This window comes from Arvicola amphibius, chromosome 14 (genome assembly GCF_903992535.2).
Source record: "Arvicola amphibius chromosome 14, mArvAmp1.2, whole genome shotgun sequence".
NCBI lineage: Eukaryota > Metazoa > Chordata > Mammalia > Rodentia > Cricetidae > Arvicola > Arvicola amphibius.
This window is the reverse complement of record NC_052060.1, coordinates 9868069-9888986: the sequence shown is the minus strand read 5'-3', so window position 1 is coordinate 9888986 and position 20918 is coordinate 9868069. Positions and strand designations below refer to the sequence as shown.

The following is a 20918-nucleotide window of genomic DNA, read 5'->3' as shown; positions in this document are numbered from 1 at the left end:
TGGGTCAACGAAGGGAGGGAAGGAGTGAGGTGTAGGCAAAGTAATGAAAGACCGAATGAGTAAGGGAGGGAGGAAGGGAGGGAGAGAAAAGGGAAGGGGGTCAGCCAGACAGAAGCAGTGCACGCCTTTAATCCCAGAACTCAGGAGGCAGAGGCAGGTGGATCTCTGTGAGTTTGAGGCCAGCCTGGTCTACAGTGTGCCAAGGCAACAGAGAAACCCTGCCTTAAAAAACCGAAAAGAAGAAAGGAAAAGGAAAAGGGAAAGGGAGGGGGTAGCGGGGGGAGAGAGCAGACGAGGGCAGGAGAGAAGCAGTAAGGATGGAAGGGTACAGAATAGAGGGAAGGAGAGGACGAGCGTAAAGGGGAGAATAAAGGAGGAGCAGAGCAAGGAGGACAACCTCAGAGTGGCAAACATCCACCCCAGGACAGATGATAGCATTCATTGCAAAACGTGCTCCCTTACGCTGCTAGCAAAAAAAAGCTACTTCAAAGAATGACAGCTGTGTTATTAGGATTCAGGCGGGGCTGAGAAATAAACACATGACCAAGAAGTAGGTAAGGAGCGCTGTAAACCGGGTAATTGCTGAGTCTAGCCTGTTACACTAACTCAGACAGCTGCGCTGCCCTGACCACACTGACTTGTGGAATGCAAGCATGCTCCATGTCATCCTGCTTTAGTGAGGCCCCGAGATAAATCTGGGTATAAGACACTGAATGTTTAAAAATATTTCACATATATTTCTTATGTACTGTTGTAAGGGAGACTGGGTAAAAAAAAAAAAAAGAAAAAGAAAAAGAAGGTTAAATAATATTTCCTTGGAAAAGAAATCTGACACTCCTGGGAAACCATACTAACAGCCAGTTTGTCTACAATGAAGCAGACATTGTGAGCTGTCATGAAAACCATGTCGTTTATAACTGGGCGACAGGCTCGGAGAGGTCCCTGGGTCGGCAGTGAGCACAGGGGAACTGAGACTGTAATTGTCCACCTTGCTCTACCCTCAACCCAGGCTTGGTGCGACCCCATCTTAGTAATCACTTGTACAAGCTGCATCTTCCCAGTACACAGGGAGAGTTGGGGAGAGAGGGCTATGGGGAGGGAGGGGAGGGAGAGGGAAGAAGAGAGAGGAGGAGAGGTGGAAAGAGAGGACTGAGGGGGGAGGGAGGAGAGGAAGAAAGGATTGGGGGAGAGAAGGAGGGGGAGGTAGAGAGAAAGGGCTGAGGGGGAGGGAGGGGAGAGAGGATTGGGGTAAGAGAGGGAGGGGAGAGAGAGGGTGGGAGATCACAACTATGAATCACTCCACTGGATTAGAGGGAATGCAGAGGAGCAAAGCTCTGCCTGGAGGAACTGTGCCTCAAGGGTGGGCCATTCACTGCTTCTTCAGTGAGACTATCTATTCATCTTATATGGCCATTAGACAGGAGATCTAGACAGCTAAGGGCATGCCAGCTTGGGAATGACCTCCTGCAAAAGAGATCATTTCTCTCTCAGATTCTAGAACGAGAGGCTCCAACTCATTTCTGGTAAGCTTTCTGCCCTTCTTCGTACGGTTCTGTCACCAAGCTCTATGACTGAAGATGCGGAAGACAACGGCTGGGATAGTCACTGCAACCCCTTGCTTTGAAAGATCCAAAGGAATGTCTCCTAGGATGGTCCACGTCATGTCTACACCCACTCTGAGCATGAGGAAACCTGGGCAGAAGCCTGCCGCAAGGGAAAATGAGGCTCGGACGGGTAAGGGGCTTCCCAAGTCCCGGGGCTGCTGCCACCAAAACCTCCATCAGGCTAACTCCAGACCTGACAACCCCACCCCTACCCCATCCCATTTTGGCAGTATTGGGGATTGAACCCAGGGCCTTGCACACACTAAACAAAAGCTCTACCACTCAGCTACATCCCCAGCCAGGTGCCCCTTACTGCAGCGAGAAGGCCCAGCTGCCTAAGATGACATCACAGCGAAAGCAGCAAGGCGGAGGTCACGAGACAGTCAGGATGAGAAATTCTTCAGCACTCAGAGGAGCACTCGGTGTGCGCTCTCTGGTCATTTGGCTTCCCCACTTCCCATAGCAAGAAAGCCCTTGCCTGTGTGGGAGGGAGGGTGCTTACTTGAGAAGGAAGACCCCCTGCTGGGGTTTGGGAGGGCTGGAGGTGGTCTGAGGCTTTACATTTTAATATGAGTTCTGAGCCTGACATAACAAGCAAAGGACAGCTGGGGGCAGACACCAGTGGACGCAGTGACAAGTGACTCCCAGCAGGAAGAGGGGAAACACTAAGTTATGAGCTACATAGCAATTAAAAGTGCACAGTGAGAAAGGGGACCTGTGTGTGGCTGTGTCTCTCCGGGCTACTAAACCGTCAGTGCAGACCAGTCCTGGCAGTGCCGCCATCGTCTGGGTCAACACCAGCCATGCTGTGAACTCCCAAACACACTGCACGGTTCAGTGAGGCAAGTCTTCCGAGGACAATAATCACCTCTTGGTAACCTTTACTTGGAGATGCTGCAGGCTGCTACCATTTAACCTTAGGACCAACGGAATGGGCTAGCCAGGCCCTCTCCAACCCCCTTGGGCGAAAGGAAAAGAGACTAGCTAGTCTTTGTAAGCCATCTTCTCTAAGGCTACTAGGGGTCCAGATTAGTTTGATCTGAGATGTCACGCTCATCAGACTGCAGCTGGTGGGGGCTTTAGACACTAACACCAGCTGAAGCTACGGAAAACTTTCCGAATTGCTGCTCTGGCCTGGCAGATACACTCCACACGTCTAGCCCTCTCCTTCAGACACTCTCCAGCCAACGATGGCTCCTGACAGCTTTTCACATGCTGAGTTTTTCCTGTCCTAGGACTCGGCACAGCTTATGCTCTCTACACCATCCAAGTCATAGGACTAACTCACCGTCCCTCAGACCCTGCTTGTGACAAAAGACACCTTCCAATGCACCTCCCATCTCCCACAGTGACCCACCACTGCAGCTGTCCCGGCACCTGGCACAGCTTAGCTTTATCCTACCGGCTCTCTCTCCTCCCATTACTGGATCGACCATTCCCTTCAGAATGCGGTCCAGATACAGTTGGGGTCTGTGGAAAAACTGACATTAGACAACCCAATGCTCCGTTTCTAGGTGAGGCCAGCAGGAGCAGAGAGGTTTGCTAGCCTGTCCAACTGTGCAAAGCTCGTTATAGAAGAACTAGAAACATAAATCCAAAGTAGAAATAAGTGCTAAAAGGTTGGAAGAGATTGCTACAGAAGTCAATTTCCAAAATGGGAAAGGAATCCGAGCTGGCTACTGAGGGACATGAAGACTGAGAAACTCGGAAGAGGAAGAGAGCGCAGTGGTGCTGCAGACAAAGGCAACACCACCAACCTGCCATTCATAAATAAGATCCTACACTGGTTTGCAGGAGTTGGGCCATCTTAACGCTCTAGGCAAAACACAGACAACATCTAGCAGCTGTAACAAGCCGGGGTTCAAGGAGCTCATTATACATCTCAGGGTATCACCACACCAGTCTGACATAGGGTAGCAAGTGACTGGGATGAGGGAAGAGGAGGCCAGCCAAGAAAACAGAGAACTCTGCTGAGCCCTGTGCTCTGTGAAGGGGCTGCCCTACTCACCCGTGAAAGGTGAAGGCTACAGAAATACTCTGATCTCATTAGTCGCCCCACTAAGAGTCAACTCTTATTCCAACAACAATCCCCACATGAGAAGCATAAAATTTAGCTTCACTGTCCCTGACCCTGTCCCCTTCCCTACAATGGGTAACTCACGACAATGTCATCTTGGACACATCCTTCCAGCTAGCAGTCACTAAGCACCCATGTTCTGGGGATTCTATCTTCAGGCCACAGAGAATATTCCCCAAGCTTTATCTACAGACTCATCATCCCACACACACTCTAGTTTGGTTCTCGAGTTAAAGAGCAGAGGAAGAGCCAGGCTGCTGGGCAAGCTGTGACCAATGTTAGCTGGTGAACTAAACTATAGAGCCTCGTCTGCAGGGCAATGAGCGTGTGCACCCTAATGAAAGCAAAGCACAAGTTCCCTGGGAGGAAGAGAGGAGTGCACACAGGGTAAATACAAAAGTCTTGAGGAACTCCTGCACTAAATCTATACTGTTGTCTTCTTCAGGACTTCTCAAAAAAACCTCGTTTCCTGCTTCATGACCAATGCTAGCCAATGCCCTTTTTTTTGTTTTTGTTTTTCGAAACAGGGTTTCTCTGTGTAGCTTTGGTATCTGACCTGGAACCAGCTCTTGTAGACCAGGATGGCCTCAAACTCAAAGAGATCTGCCTGTCTTTGCCTCCCGAGTGCTGGGATCAAAGGTGTGCACCACCACCGCCAGGCTGTCCAATGTTATTTTCTAAAGCACTCTCAGGATGATCTTAACATACAAGCTGGATTGTACCACCTGCTTCTTTAATCCCTTTAGGACTTCTCTGCAGGATAAAATTCCAGCACTTTTCATGTTTCCTGCTCTCACCTCAAAACACCACCAGCTTCACCACTTCTGCCTTTGTCCGCCTCTCCAAGCGGTGGCATTCCTTCTCTTCAAGACATGTGGTCCCCTGTACCTAGAGACGGCCTCACTCCAGCCTCCTCACAGAACTATTTCTTTTCTTTTTTAAATTGATTTTATTATTTTTATTGAGTTATACATTTTTCTCTTCTCCCCTCCCCTCTACCCTCTCCCATAGTCCCCATGCTCCCAATTTACTCAAGAGATCTTGTCTTTTTCTATTTCCCATGTATATTAGATCCATGTATGTCTCTCTTAGGGTCCTCATTGTTGCCTACGTTCTCTGGGATTGTGAACTGTGAGCTGGTTTTTCTTTGCTTTATGAGTGAGTACATTTCTGGGTCTGGGTTACCTCACTCAATATGATGTTTTCTAGATCCATCCATTTGTCTGCAAATTTCAAGATGTCGTTATTTTTTTCTGCTGTATAATACTCCACTGTGTAAATGTGCTACATTTTTCTTATCCATTCTTTGGTCTAGGGCCATTTAGGTTGTTTCCAGATTCTGGCTATGACAAACAAAGCTGCTATGAACATAGTTGAGCACATGTCCTTGTGTCACAACTGAGCATTCTTTGGATATATACCCAAAAGTGGTATTGCTGGGTCTTGAGGAAGGTTGTTTCCTAACCTTCTGAGAAATCGCCACACTGACATCCAAAGGGATTGCAATGCAGGAGTGTTCACTTTACCCCACATCCTCTCCAGCATAAGTTGTCATCAGTGTTTTTGATCTTGGCCAGTCTTACAGGTGTAAGATGGAATCTCAGAGTTGTTTTAATTTGCATTTCTCTAATGACTAAGGATGTTGAGCATTTCCTTAAGTGTCTTTCAGCCATTTTAGATTCCTCTGTTGAGAGTTTTCTGTTTAGGTCTGTACTCAGTTTGGGGGTTTTTTGTTTTTATTGGATTATTTGTTCTTTTGATGACCAATTTCTTGAGTTCTTTGTATATTTTGGAGATCAGTCCTCTCTCTGATGTGAGGTTAGTGAAGATCTTTTTTCATTCTATAGGCTGTCGTTTTGTTTTGCTGACTGTGTCCTTTGCTTTACAGAGGATTCTCAGTTTCAGGAGGTCCCATTTATTAATTGTTTCTCTCAGTGTCTGTGCTGCTGGAGTTATATTTAGGAAGTGGTCTCCTGTGCCAATGCGTTCAATGTACTTCCCACTTTCTCTTCTATCAGGTTCAGTGTGGCTGGCTTTATGTTGAGGTCTTTGATCCATTTGGACTTAAGTTTTGTGCATGGTGATAGACACGGGTCTATTTTCTTTCTTCTACATGTTAATATCCAGTTATGCCAGCACCATTTGTTAAATATGCTTTCTTTTTCCATTTGATACTTTTTGCTTCTTTGTCAAAAATCAGGTATTCGTAGGTGTGTGGATTAATATCTGGATCTTCGATTCCGTTCCATTGGTCCTCCTGTCTGTTTTTATGCCAATACCAGGCTGTTTTCAGTACTGTAGCTCTGTAGTAGAGTTTGAAGTCAGGGATTGTGATGCCTCCAGAAGTTCCTTTATTGTACAGGATTGTTTTGACTATCCTGAGTTTTTTGCTTTTCCAAATGAAGTTGACTACCATTCTTTCAAGGTCTTTGAAGAATTTTGCTGGGTTTTTGTTGGGCATTGCATTGAATCTGTAGATTGTTTTGGTAAGATTGCCATTTTTACTATGTTAATTCTGCCTACCCAGGAGCATGGAGATCTTTCCATTTTCTGATGTCTTCTTCAATTTCTTTCTTCAAAGATTTAAAGTTCTTGTCATGCAGGTCTTCCACTTGTTTGGTTAGAGCTACTCTGAGATATTTTATGCTATTTGTGGCTATTGTGAAGGGTGTGATTCTCTGATTTCTTCCCCGCTCTTTTATCATCTGTGTACAGGAGGGCTACTGATTTTTTTGAGTTACTCTTGTATCCTGACACATTACTGAAAGTGCTTATAAGTTGTAGAAGTTCCTTGGTAGAATTTTTGGGGTAGCTTATGTAAACTATCATATCATCAAATAGTGAGAGTTTTACTTCTTCTTTTCCTATTTTTATCCCCTTGATCTCCTTTTGGTGTCTTATTGCTCTAGCTAGTTGCCTCAAGAACTATATTGAACAGATACAGAGAGAGTAGACAACCTTGTCTTGTTCCTGATTTCAGTGGGATTGTTGTGAGTTTCTCTCCATAACTCTTAATCATAATGTGTATCTAAAATGTCGTATTCCCCCCAGAGACCCTGTCTGCCTAAACAAACAAACAAGCAAAAAAAAATTCCCCACTAATCCTGCAAGGCATTTACTACCAATCAGATTTTACATATAATTGGATTATTTGTGTTTCTCACTACTGCTTACTTCAGGACTATAAACTTCATACAGAATTGATGGCAGCTGTCTACCTTATCACTGAATCCCCATAGTTAGCACAATTAAAGTCATTAATATCCAAGAATGCTCAATATTTAATTATCAAATAAGTGTTTGTATCTTTCTGTCTTATTAAATTATCATAATCTCAACAGAATAAGAACCTTACTTTTCCAAAACCAACAGAGGGTGTCTCTACTTTGTTCGTTCCCCCAGAGTCTCCTTATTCCCTTATCTACACCTGCCAATTAGCTCAGCAACTCCTCAGCCCAGGCCCCTGCCCTATCTGCTAAACTACATCTTATTGTCACGGCCCTGGCCTCTGTCCTAACCCTTCGCTCTATGTTGTGGTGTCTATTTCCTTCTTGACTGAAGCCTACCCTATCCCTAAACACATCCACAATAGCGCCCTCCAGTGGAGCTCCTGCAGTCCTCCTACGAACGTTTCCATGTGCCTAGAGGCCAGGGAGAGAAGGTCCAGTCTCTCAACTTCAACCTACTACTGACCTCCAACAGTAAAAATGTATACACTAAATTATTTCTAGGTGCCAGACATCTTGATAAGCTCTCCCCATTTATTGTCAAACATCATCTTTACAAGTGATGAACTCAATTTACAAAAGTTTTCAAACCTAGTCCATACTGGAAAAGGAAACAAAGAATCTGGGGGGGAAATGGTACCAGAAATGAGAAAATCTAACACTCCCTTTATTCATTGCCACAAAAGACACACACACACACACACACACACACACACACACACACACACAGAGAAAAACACACACAGAGACACAGTCACACGAACGCTCCTACACTTGTGTGAGGCCTGGACTATTTGTACTGGGATTATCCATGAACAAAGCAGCCCTGGTTTCTACCTTAAACAAACAGTGGTTATGCCAAACAAACAATGATAATACAAGGTGTCGAGTATTTTAATGAGTACCTGCAGCCTCGGGAGAACAGAGAGTTAGAGAACAAAACTGCGAAGTGAAATCCAGGGACACAGGGGCAGAGCCGGCTGGGTAAGAGTATACACGTGGGTGGAAAGAAGGAGGGGGCACATTTCGGGCAGGACATTATGTGTGCAGGTTTGAGTGAAGAGGGACCATGGTTCATTTGAGGCGATGAAAGGGATGGGTGCAGTTGAATTACAAGCCGTGCGTGGGTAGTGGAGAGATGCAGGGAGCGCTGGTTCCTTGCAGGGCTCTGCAACTCCAACCCAAACCAAGGAGGCTCCAGGAAAGCATTTAAGCAAAGAAACAGCGCGTGCGATTTGTATTTCAGAAAGCGTGCTCTGCCTCAGAAGAATGGTCTGAGCTCCACCTCACCCCTCCAGGTCAACAGCAACGCAAAGCACGGAGGAGTCGCAGGCCACTGTGGCCACTGCATCAACAGGAGAGGCTGCCGTGCATCTGGGGCAAACTCCGGATGCAGCAGCACCAAAGCACAGCCGGGCTCAGCCTCTGTGCAGAGCTGGGCTAGAGCTGGCATTCAGGAAGCTGACCCCTGGCACAGAGGCTTCTCCAGGGAGAGAGGTGGTGCCAAGCCTCAACCCCCTGCTGGAAGGCCCACACTTTGGCTCTCTCCCCAATTCTTTAGGCTCCTCACTGCTAAGCCAATTGACACAGAAAAGACCTCACCTCACAAGGAGGTTCAGGGTGAGGGAATCCAAACAGCACAGACTTTCTCTATTTACAGGCAAGCGGTTACTCTGTGCAGAATGAGTAATATGGAAAAATCCAACATGGGGGCTATTAAAAGGTCCTGCAATATAAAGTATGGATGTATGCCACATACGATTAGATAAAGAGCACACTGTAAAAATATCCACTGCCAAGAACGAGTACACCGAGAAAGAATTGGTTCTCTGCTCTCAAGACACTGACAAATTTAGGTTTTAAAAAGAAATGAGGGGGAAAAAAAACCCCAATACAGAATACCAGAGTCTGGAAGGGGCTGATCAGCAGCAGAGACAAAAAGGATGAAGATAATTGTGTGTCACATGAAAACAGGAATGGAGGGCAAATAAAACTAAGGATCACAAGCTGCGAAGGACGGAACAGGAGACGAGGAACTATAAATCAGGGTTCCAAGGGGAAAGTTTGAGACGTTCCCATAAAATACAAAACAACAAGAGGGAAGAGGGGAGCTCTGTGGGAGGAAGGGAGGAAGACTGAGGACTTACAAAGGAGACAGCGAGGGCAGCAGTGCTGACCGTCAAGGAAGAAGGAACACGGTTCTGACCCTGCACACACCCCCACAAAGGACTCACTGCCAGAAGCAAAGCACAGATGCCTAAAAACCCAACATGAATTGGTGAACCGAGAATTCGACACTAGAAAAGTGAAGACAACTGAAAGTCTCCAGCGCCCGGTGGCTCCCAGAGTGCATTGCTGCATCTCTTGAAAAAGTCACATCATGTGCGCATGCAGTTACTCAACTGACTGAAAACTTGACCAAAATGAAGACTCGCAGGTGAGATGGCTATCATATAACCAACTAGTCGCACCAAAGCTGCAGACACTGCCCAGGATGCTATTTAAGAAGACGCGTTGCGATTTCAAAATTCTTAGCAATATTGTGCAATGGATTTTTAAAACCAGATTACACATGCAAAATCCACAGAGGACAAGTATAAGAGAAAGGTGAATCAAAGCCAGGAGACCCTCTCTCACTCCTGGAAGAGCTGCTCTCACCAAAAAGACTAGCAAATGCTAAGTAGAGCATGGAGAAAGGGCAAGTGGGAAACCCTGCTCCCTGTTGGTGGGGATGTTTAGCAATGGAAGCTACTCAGAGTTTGAGAACAGCACTATGGGGAGATGGACCGGCAGTTAAGAGCACCAGCTACTCTTCCAGAGAACCTGGATTCAGTTCCCAACACCCGTGTGGTAACTCGTAACCATCTGTAACTCCAGTTTCAGGGCATCCAATGCCTTCTCCTGGCCCCCCTGGGTACTGCAGGCACATGGCACATACATAAACATGCAAACAAAACACTCAAACACTAGTAAAGAAAAAATGTAACTACTAAGTGATTCAACAATCCCACAAAGGAAAATAAAACCAGTATATCATAGAAACAGGTGCATTTCCAAGTTTACCAAAGTTCTGTTCACAAAGGTCAAGAGATAGAGACAACAGCAGTGTCTATCAACTGAAAATGGGCACAAAAATATGGTATGTACATATCACGGACTATGATTCAGTCATATAAGGAAGATATGAGAGCAGGGCTGGAGAGAAGTCAGTTGTTAAGCTCACATATTGCTCTTCCCGAGGACCAGAGTTCAATTCCCAGTACTCACATTCGGAGCTCACAACCACCCACAGCTCCAGCAACAGGGCACCCTACACCCTTGGCTTCTGTAGGCACCTACACTCATGTGCAAATGTCCACACACAAGCCATGTCATATAATTCAAGATAATTTTTTAAATTATTTTAAAAAGGTGATCCTGTCATTCTTGAGTCTTCTGGTTGTCACCCATTCGACAGCTATCACTTACTAAAAATGGTCCTAAGGATGCTGTATACATACAGTAAGTGCAGCGACCTACCAGGTAAGCTGAGCCTATAAACCAGGAAGAGTAAGCAGGGTACTACAGATGCTCCCACAGACGCTGCAGCAGAGGCAGGCGGAGTGAAGCCCGGGCAGGCTGTGACTCAGTGGTGCTTCCGGCAAAACTCTGTTTCAATCTCCTCTCCCTTGCCCTTCTCAGTCTCCTTCTCTGCACTGACCTCTTCCCCCATTTTCCCAAAAGTGAAGACTTGTCACAGCTCAGGCCTTTGCTCATGGACACAGTTTGTGTCACACACTCAACAGATTCCCATGGGAACACACACACACACAAAGACTCGCCACCTGAGGCTCTAGGTCCTATTCTGCTCTCTCTGCCATTAGCCCCACACTGTCCCACCAAAGTCAAAGCACAGGCTCTTTTGCTTTTCTCAATCCTCGCTGCCTCTTCCTGAATCTCATTCATATTTTCTATCTCGTCTTATGATTATACATAGAATTTATCCTTCTTCTTGACAAATCTTACGTGATAGGAATTACCTTTACTTTGTGCCCTTACAGACTCTCACAGTGTCCTGGCTGTGTGAGTTGTTCAGTAGGCATCTGCTACTGAGATTATTTCTGTCATTCCATAGAAGCCATGGGGCAGAAAGAGCCTTCCTGGGCTAGCCCATGCCTTCACAGATGTTTCCACCCACATGGCCTCCTAGCAGCTTTAAAAGATTCTCTAGGATGACGATGACGATTCTCTAGGTGACCACCCTGACGATCTGTCCAACCCTGACAGGAAACCAAAACTGGAGCAGGAAGGCAGCCTTCCAGACGAGGGGCTGAAGATCAGGTTCTAACAACTGATGGACAGCAGAAGACCGGAACTGTGAGGTGTGTTTTCCCATCTATTCATAGAGAACACCCCAGCTCAAGATATTCATTCCCATTCCATTCCACAGTATTAAACACACACACACACACACACACACACACACACACACACACAGGAACATGCACATATTCTTGAGAGTGTTTGGAGGCATGTCTTCCAGGTTAACTTATCACCAACTGGAGGCTAGACAAAGCAAAGTCACCTCATTCAGCATCCAAACACCAGCACACAGACTCCACTCCCAAACCCAGGAGCTCACGGCCCACACCTGGCACACGCACTCGTGAACTCAGGCCAGGTAACCTTTCTCAAGCTGGAGCGAGAGGAATCATACCCACTCTCCAGGCTCACAGCATTTAGGAGAGCTAGCAGAAGATGCGGTCAGTTTCACCTCATGCAAATCTAACTGTTGCTGTTCGCGTCTACTTCCTGTCCCAAAGCGCTCGCTATTCCAAGCCCAAGCTGAAATTACATTTCTGGATTAATAACGAGAGCAGGAAAATCAATCACATCTGCCCTGGGAATGAACCCAAAACCCAAGCAGCCACACGGAGGAATTTGTGAGCTGAGCTTAGAGTCAACTTTAATTCTGAAGGAAATGAACCTTTAAGAAGAAAATTCAAATAACAATCTATGTAGACAAAACATTAATCTACACTGCCCTAATAAATTTGGGGGCCTCTTCGGGCACTTCCCGCGCGTGGATATTTGCCAGAGCAGAGCTGCTCCGATAAGATGGCGCGAGGCCAAAGGCTGCATAATGGAGGTTCTGCACTCAGCCTGCCTCAGCCCTCGGCTTCCCCTTCCTCCCTCCTAAGGAGTATCTGCACATCCACTCTCTGTAGGATTCCCACCTTCAGCACACCTGAGCACAGCTGCCTAGTCCTGGAGGCTTGCAGACTGAAAATCCAGCGACTACCACGGGTGAAAACGCTCTGGGCTGAGCTACAACAGTCCCACCCATACCCTGAGGAGGAACTACCAGAGGACAAGGCCAGAGCAAGCCAACATGCTTGTTCTGCATGGCTGCCCGGGGGTCAGAGATGCTCGGCACTACAGTAGTGCAGCTCCACACACACCTCTGCAGCTCCTGCAACACCTGGCACTCAAGGACGGCAGAGGCATGGGTGTGATTCTACAATTCCCGAGAGCCACTTAACAAAAAGAAAGAAATGTGAAATTAATGCTCACCATATTTTCTTAAACTTAATACATCTGAAAAAAATGTAATCGTAATCTCTAAACATACCCAAAGGGGATATTTTAACTTTTTCATACTAATGTCCTCAAAACCATGCGTTTTGCAGCAAACAACACACCTGACTTCAGACTTGTCACATTTCAGATGCTCTCTGGCACCCGACTAGTGGCTACCATGGCAACTTCTCCAAAGTGTCCATCATGACCGTTGTTGCTGAAGAAATACAAAGGCTCCAAAATCTAAGACTGTAATTGATCCCCAAAGCCCCCAGAGAGTAAATAGCACAGGATGGATTTTACAGACCACAAATAAAGCCCAAGAAAAAGAAAATGACTTCTTTACTGCACATCAACCATGAACGGAGCTACAGATATTTATTTCTGTTCAGCTTGAAGTCCAGAACTGCAAAAGGGAGTGTTCCATGCATGTGCACTTACAGAACAAAACCATACCATCAGGCCTGCCTCATCCAGAATGGAGCAAACTCCCAATTCCCCGTGATATTTATATCTATGCCTAGTTGCTTTTTCCATATAACCTCACCCATTCTCTTGGGACGGCTGGAAACCTCGTTCTCTTTTCCACTAGTCTGGTGTAACCTCTCCTTGCCTCTCACACACCAGCCAGGCAGCTCACGCTTGCACGCTACCGTTGGGAGCTACAGAGAGAACCATAGCTGTAACAGGTTCTTAGTTACAGGCGGAGAGCCAGCACCCTGCATGAGAACCATTCACATGGCGTGAACTTCTAACCTCGCAGTCACCAGCGAAGTTCCCAAGAAGGGAAAACAAAAACAGCAAGTCATGAAATCCTAGAATAATGAAATTACAAATTGAACTTTCGATCATTAAAGAGACTTTAATAGTCTTTATCCTTAAAAGATAAAAAATAGAAGGCACCTTACAGAGCCAACTTGATACAGGAAAAAAAAGGCCACAGATTTGAAACTCAATAAGTCTAGATTAAGACACTAACCCAGTCACTCTTTATTTGCTAAGGATGAATAATTTAATTCTTTTAAGTATGCATCATCATCTAGAAAGAAAAATATTCAAAGTTATACCACTAATAGAAAAAGATACAAAATGCTGCAATTAGCACATTAGGATATGAACATATCTAATTCCTGAGCCAAAGTACCGCTCATTCCTGTCATTTATGTAGGAACCCAGAGCTCAGACAGCATAAAAGCAGGACTCCTGGAACACAAACCTACCTCTGCACTCTCAACATTGGCAGAAGCCAGACAGTAAGGGTGCGGTTACCCAAGTGTGTTAGGTGCTAACTGCTGTCATCGTGGTTCAGCCGCCTGTGCCTCCATCTCTCCACCACAGCAAGTACCTAACAGGGTCAGCAGGGATGCCGAACACATCACAGTGAAATGCAGCCAGAGGCGAACATGGGCTCAGCCTGGACATGGAAGGGAAGGATTCCTGGGAGGCGAGCACCTGAGCCAGGCAGAGAGAGGAGCAGAGGAGACCGGGGACGGGCAGTGCGCCTGAGGACAGATGTGCAGCAGACTCATGCAGACAGAACTGTGAGCAGAGCCGCTAGCATGAGAAGAGCTGATGGACACACGTGGAGAAGACTGGACACCAAATAGACACGAGGCGTGGCAGCTTCAAAGAGCCAAGGAAAAGCTCGGATTTCATCCCAAGGATGGACAAAGCCTTACTGCTGGAAATCAAAGACTCGGTGTGAGTGAAGGCGGAGGCAAACCCGAGACTGAGAGTCACTCGGTGACAGTGACCAGAAGAAGTAAAAACTTCCCCATCGCCTCTGCCGCCCCTTCTCCAGGGACAAGGGAGACCAGAAAATGACAGCCCACTGCAAGAAGGCTCTGATTGGACACCCTGGAGCGTGGCACTGTTTCCCTAATACCACACTTCTGGAACCAAGGTAAGAGCAGGCAGCCTGGTGTGGGCTCAGGGAAGAATCAGCTATGAAGTTAAACACTGTTCCACAAGTACTGGCATCAGGAGCCAAATGCAGCATGAATCACGCTCCCACAGAACAGGGGAGATTAGATTAGGGCCATGCACCAACAAGTATACACCCCAACCTTGCACCATCACGTCTTCAGAAAGACCAAGATTCCAATCTTAACAGTAACTATTTCTCACGTTATTAACTTCCTGATCATTTTTAAGCTGGAAAAAAATGGCTTCTGAAAAATCTAGCCCAGGAATGGTGAAGGCTAGAGAGAAGAGAAAACCTGATACAATGGGTTTCAAATTAAGTCCCGGGACCAGAGTGCCTTGAAGAAACTCTCCGGAAGGCCAACTCTAGACCTGTGGGAAAGCACTGAAAAGGACGGGGATTAGAAGCAGAATTACGGGATCTTCCAGAATACAATCACACCACTAAGTTTTAAATCCTCTTTAGGTTTTCCTTACTCACAGTCTATAGCGCCGGGGCACTCTAAATAATTACGTACGTCAGATAAGGGAAAGCAATTCAGAGACCCAAAGAACCTGCAGGAACTCACTCCTTCCTCTTCCACATTTAATCAATCACTTTCTCTCAAAAAGGCTCAGCTCAGACCACTGAAATAGTATAGAGCAGAAAGGTGCCTGGTGCACAAACCTAACGACAGGAGTTCAACCCCCAGGACTCACATGGTGGAAAGAAAGAAAAAGAAACAACCTGGAGGTGCCCTCCAAACTCCAGATGTGCCATGGCATATGCATCCCCACATACACACGCATGCGCACACACATGCACATATATGTAAAAATGTGATTTTTTTTTTTGGTGGAGAGGGGCAGGTCAGAGTCTTACTGTGTAGCTCTGGATGCCTGGAACACGCTATGTGTTCTCCATAGATCCACCTGTCTCTGCCTCCTAAGTGCTGGGACTAAAGTGTGCACCACCATGCCCACCTAACATAACTAATATTTTAAAGACTCCCTTCTTCATTTTGTAACCAGTTCCTAATTGTCTCTACATTCCGTCATAGATGACATGTCAGCCAGCATGAACAGGATCTACAGACGAATGTCTGCGGAAGATCACTCACCTTTCAAAAATGAGTTAAAACCCTAAGCAAGCATAAGAAACTTCAAAAAAGCTGCAGATTTAAGCAAAACTGATGTAGTGATGTCAGTGGTAGGAAAAAAATTGCTTTAAGCCTCTGTGTAGAAAGGGATACAAGTTAGGAGGAAGACAGAGTAGAAACGATGTCATCGAGAGTCCCTGCCCCTTGCCCCAGCAATGAGAAGGGACAAACCATAAACTCTGGGTTTTTAAGGTATACACAGTTTATTGTGCATTCAAGTGTGTGTGTGTGTGCATGTCAAATACCTATTGCGCATGTTCTGTGTCCGGATCACACGCTGCCGGATGCTAAGCTCTGCTCTCGGATCAGGCACAGCACCTGTCCTGGCTCTGAGTTCAGAGCTGTTGCCCAGTGGAGCCTGTGAAAGCGTATTCCAGAGTGGGCAAGGAGAGTGAGAGGTAAGCACCACACCCAAAGGCCTGGCACTGAGGGCCATGCTCCATTCACACTCGGGCCGCTAAGCACCTGTAGCAACAGGTACGCAATGCCCACTCTCTACCCTGAGGATTCACCCCTGCACCTACCTGTCCACTGAGGGGGGCAGCGGCAGTTGTAAGTATTGACTCCGTCCACACAAACCCCTCCATTCTGACATTTGTGGTTCGGGCAGTCATCGATATTCCGCTCGCAGGTGCTCCCTTCAAAACCTGGCAAGAGAAGAACAGAAGAAAATGGGACTTCTCTCACGAGTGTTCGGCTTCCGCTCTCAGGACACCGTCAAAGGATAGCTCTGCTTCAGTACACTTCCAGCAGCTGTGCTGCGGAGACATACTGCACAAGAAACACCTGGTCCCAAATTCCTTGCCCTTAAACACAGCTAGATGATGAAGGTGACTCATTATGCCTCATGCCTTCACGGTTGCCTCACACTGACTTGTGTGAAGTAAAACCGGAGAAGACAAATGTATACTTGGGACAGTCATGAGCTGGTTCCAAAAACCAAGGTACTAGAGTTTCCCCAGCTCCTATGTTAGGTTTCTAGGAAGAACACACTAATCAATCAATAACTAATTAATTAAAATTTGAGTTTTTGGGGGCTGCACATATAGCTTGATGGTAGAGTGCTTATCTAGGCTACAGGGGCCCTAGGTTCAACCCCAGTACCACAAACACGGACATAGGGTGGAGGGAAGGTAGGGAGGAGGCCCAGAGCAAGAAGAAAGGAGAAGGGGAGAGAGGAACTGGATATTTCTGTGAAAGCAGAAAGGGGTGTAGTGGGGCTAAAAGCATGTAAGTGGGGAGAGGAAGGCAGAAGGGGGCAGAGGAGGAAAACCAACCAAATGAAATATGAAAAGGAACCTGTTATTTACATGCTGATTTTTATAAAGGAGTGAAAATATTATAAAGACTTAAATTCTACCTAACTCAAAAATAAAATATTTTAATAAATAAATAGGAGAAAACAGAGTTGTAACAAGAATTTAAGTCTCTAATTTCTTTTCTTGGACAACAGCTCCGAGGGCTCCAAAGCCGGATGGGCGGGAGGACACGGAGGACACGGAGAATGGGGTCTGGAGAGCAGCTGGGCCAACGTCTCCACCTGGGGCTGCTCAGGGCACAGTGTTACAAATGCTGAATCAGCCTCAGGAAACTGGCAAAGGAGGCTGAAGCCACCTGCCCAGCCTGCCTTTCTGGATTGGTAAGTGTCACATCAAGAATAAGGTCCGCCACGGACAGTCCCCGCTCTGGGAGAGAAGGCACTGTAACCCAGCATTCCAAACTTTTCACGTTCTTCTCCACACAAATGCTACATGCTAGCATTGCTTCTGTCTTCCAGATGTTTCCCTGTTTTGAAAAACAAATCTAGGATACTAAACCTCATGTTAATTGCCTGAGGGGTGGATCTCTGTAATCTTTACTCAGCTTCTTTCCTCCCTTGTGTGACCAAACCTCTGGGCTAAGGAAGAGAAGCCTTGTCAGCTCCAAGAAAGGTGTCTGGTGACATCTACTCGGAGCAGAGTGTAAGCGGACATTTGGATTCCTCAAAACATTTCTTACAGCTCTCCTCGCTCAAAACACTCACTGTGCTTCACACCAGACACTGGGGGGATCGTGGAGGGAGCGGCAGAACCCCTGTCTATGGGGCACAGACTTCAATCACATCTTGCTCTGTTCTTTCCTTACCACGAGTTACAATGAACACTACACCGTTTTGCTGTGCTGGACCATGGCAGTCGTGTAAATGGGTTTAGACCAAGTAGGCAAGAAAGAAAGAATACTTAAAAACAAGTGTGGGAAAGACTGTGGAAACATACACCTTATTAAAAAGCATATATTTTTTTTTAAAAAAAGTTACCAAATTACTCCTATTACGACCATCACATGAAAGTCTTACAAATGAACTAGTACGCGAATTGCTTAAGTGCACCCCTAACTATGACAAAATGGGGCTCCTGACTACAGCTCTACCATGCAGCCACTGCTGGATGGGAGCTGAGGTCTGTGTTCCTGACTTGGGCTCTTCAGAAAGTCATTTGCTAGAAAGGCTCAAGTTAGGATTTGAATGGCAGGCCAGGGCTGGTTCACCACTAGCAGAACTTGTGTGGCCTGGTGATGCTTTAGAAGGTCATGGTTCTAGTTGGATGATTTTTTTTTTTTTTTTGTCAATATGCTACAAGCTGGAGCTATTTAGGAACAGAACTCTTAAATGAGAAAATGTTTCCATAATTTGGCATGTAAGCAAGCCTGTGGGGCATTTTTTTGGATAATGATTTGATGTAGGAGGGCCTAGGCCACTGTTGGGACTGCCGCACTTATACAGGTGATCCTGGGGTGTATCAAAAAACAGACAGAGCAAGCCAGCGTCCAGCGTTTCTCCGTGGCCTCTGCTCCAGTTCCTGTCTTCAAGTTCCTGCCCCGACTTCCTTTGATGATGAACTATGATGCGAGTGTAAGCCAAATAAACCCCTTCCTCCCCAGTTTGCTTCTGGTGATGCCTCATCGCAGCAACAGAGACCCTCCTGAGGATATCATCACCTCCCTGACTGAGTCTCTCATGACTGAGACTAAAGCTGATGAATAAGGTAGCAGGCAAGTGGCAATGCCCTAGGAGCTCTGCTGAAAGGAACGGACACTGGGACCTTGACATTGCTTTAGTTAGTGTTACAACTAACTGAGTTTACCAACCAGGTGCAAATTAAGAAACAGCAACATTTCAATGAAACCAGGGGAGGCAGGAAAGACAATGTTTTCATAGCTGATTATTTTTCAAGATACTTCTTCATCATCAACGGGTAAGCAGAGGAGAAGGAGATGGGTGGAAGATCTTGAGTTCAGTTTGTTAAAGCAGAGGCTCTGAGGTCAGGCGCCCACACCCAGCTCCCAGTCTGGCAGCAGTGACCTAGGAGACCCAGCACAGCACCTCTGCCTTCGCTCCGGCCAAAGGGACTCGCAGGACCACGCTCCAGCTGAAATGAGCTGGACTTAAGAACACTCAACTAAACCAACCACATGCTCACAAGAGCAAGGATTCACTTGGGCCACATACACATAAAAATTAACTGACAACATCTAAGAGTAGATGAATGTGCTAAAATTATTATAAAAAATACTGGGGAAAATAGGAATGGGTCTTTCTAAGTTGAGCCAGGCAAAGCTTGCTTAAATATGGTCAAAAGCATAGGCAGCAAAAGAATAATAGATTTCCTCATTATCTGAGCAACAAAGAAAGAAGAGCCCACAGAATGGGAGAAAGTATCTGCAAGTCGTACATACAGCAGGACCTGTATCCAGGACATACTGTTTAGAACTTATACAGCTTAACAAAAAATACAAATAACCTGATCACAAAATGAGGACGGCTCCAGTGGACATTCCCCGAATACACGCTTAAACAATAAGTACAAGGACCACTTCTTGTCACAGTAAGCCATCGGGGAAGTGCAAATCAAAACAAGGAAACGCCTAACTTCACATCCACTGCACTGCAGTCATCAGACGGTGGCAAGTGCCGGCAGGGGCGTGGAAAGAGGGGCATAGGCAAGGTAAAGCCTTAGCCACCCCTAAAAGGTCAGCAGCTTCCATCCCAGGTAGAGAGACCCACGGAGAGCGAAAACACAGACAGAACAGAAAACATATTCAAGAGTATTCACAACAGAACAGAGGGTCAAATGCCAATCACCTGAAAAATACAATGTGGCAAGACTGAGGGAGCGAGAGTTAGACAGCAAGGAAAGGAACGGAGAGTCAGTGCCTCCTACCGTGTGGTAGGACATGGAGTCACGGTGAGTGAGTGCGGCTAGTTACGGCTGCCCACATAGGGAAGGTGTCTATCTATATGACATGTCCACAGTAGGTGGACAGAGCCACAAAGTCCACCAGCAGTCACCAAGTGCTGGAGGGAGCCAGGAAGCATGGGTGGCATATAATAGCCGGTATGTGGTTCTGGAGCAGGAAAACAGACAATTAATCGTGGAGATGGTGACACATATCTGTAAGTCTACTAAGGAAGAGCCCCACAGAACTGCACCTTTACAGGAGGAAATTGCATGACGTGTATTATATCTCAATAAACCTGTTAGTCTAGGGGAAGGCTCTTAAACATATGAGCTCATACTATTTTTGCACCAAGGAGATTAGAGCATCCACTAGAGATCATCTCCTTTAAGCCTCTTATGTTACAAATGCGGAAGCTGAGGGCCACTGGGCTGGGCTCACTAGTCCAGGATTGCGTGGCAGTAAGCAGCAGCCAGGAAAGAACCCAGAGCGCTACCGGTTTTAGTCAGGATGTTTTATGAGACTCCAGAGCTTCCCTCCAACTGATGAAAGTGCCCAGATCTGGGCAAACTCAAGCCACAGTTATTCCTGCCACAACTAGGACGTGGTTATTGCTTTTTAAACAGAGATGCGGAGACATATACTTTCGTTAAAATAATGAAAGATCTAGGACTCCTTCTGGAAAGGGCTAACAGATTCTTGGAAGAAACTGTCTATCCAAAAGTGGGGGAGGGGCAGTAAGTTCAACCATCATTTCTTAAAAATGTTTCAGGGGGAAGGAGTAACAGACTGATCAGATGGAGGAGTGGGTGGATGGGTGCCACAGTAGCAGAAGGGCTCCCACGGCCAGCTGCACTACAGAGTCCACTGCTAGAAGCCAACTCACATCCTTAAAAGGCCAAAAGGATAAAATTAAACTTAGAAGGGCCAGTTTAAGACTGCGCCTTTATGAAACCGTGGGCCACTCTGCTGAGTAACACTTGCAGTGAGGAGCAGGCGGAAAGTCTTTGAAGTCGTCCTCCCACACAGAGAGCAGCCTCTCTCAGGAGAGCTGGTGTCTTCCCATCTTCAAGCCCTTTGTATGGGGGTGGAGAGCAGTGGGGCCGGGGGAGGAGTAAGTGAGACGGCATTCAGGTCAGACTGAGAGTCTTCAGGAAGGATTGAAAGTGGGGGA

The 20918-nt window shown here is 46.5% G+C and overlaps 1 protein-coding gene across 4 annotated transcripts in view; it reads right to left on the bottom strand.

Annotated features, from left to right (window-relative positions):
* The window catches only part of Notch2 (notch receptor 2), a 139646-nt gene that overhangs the window by 52199 nt on the left and 66529 nt on the right, over nucleotides 1-20918 (bottom strand). For all 4 annotated transcript variants that reach the window (XM_038311057.1, XM_038311060.1, XM_038311058.1 and 1 more), the window contains one exon: nucleotides 16054-16176. In XM_038311057.1, the coding sequence (XP_038166985.1) occupies nucleotides 16054-16176 (123 nt within the window). The remainder of the gene's footprint in view (nucleotides 1-16053; nucleotides 16177-20918) is intronic.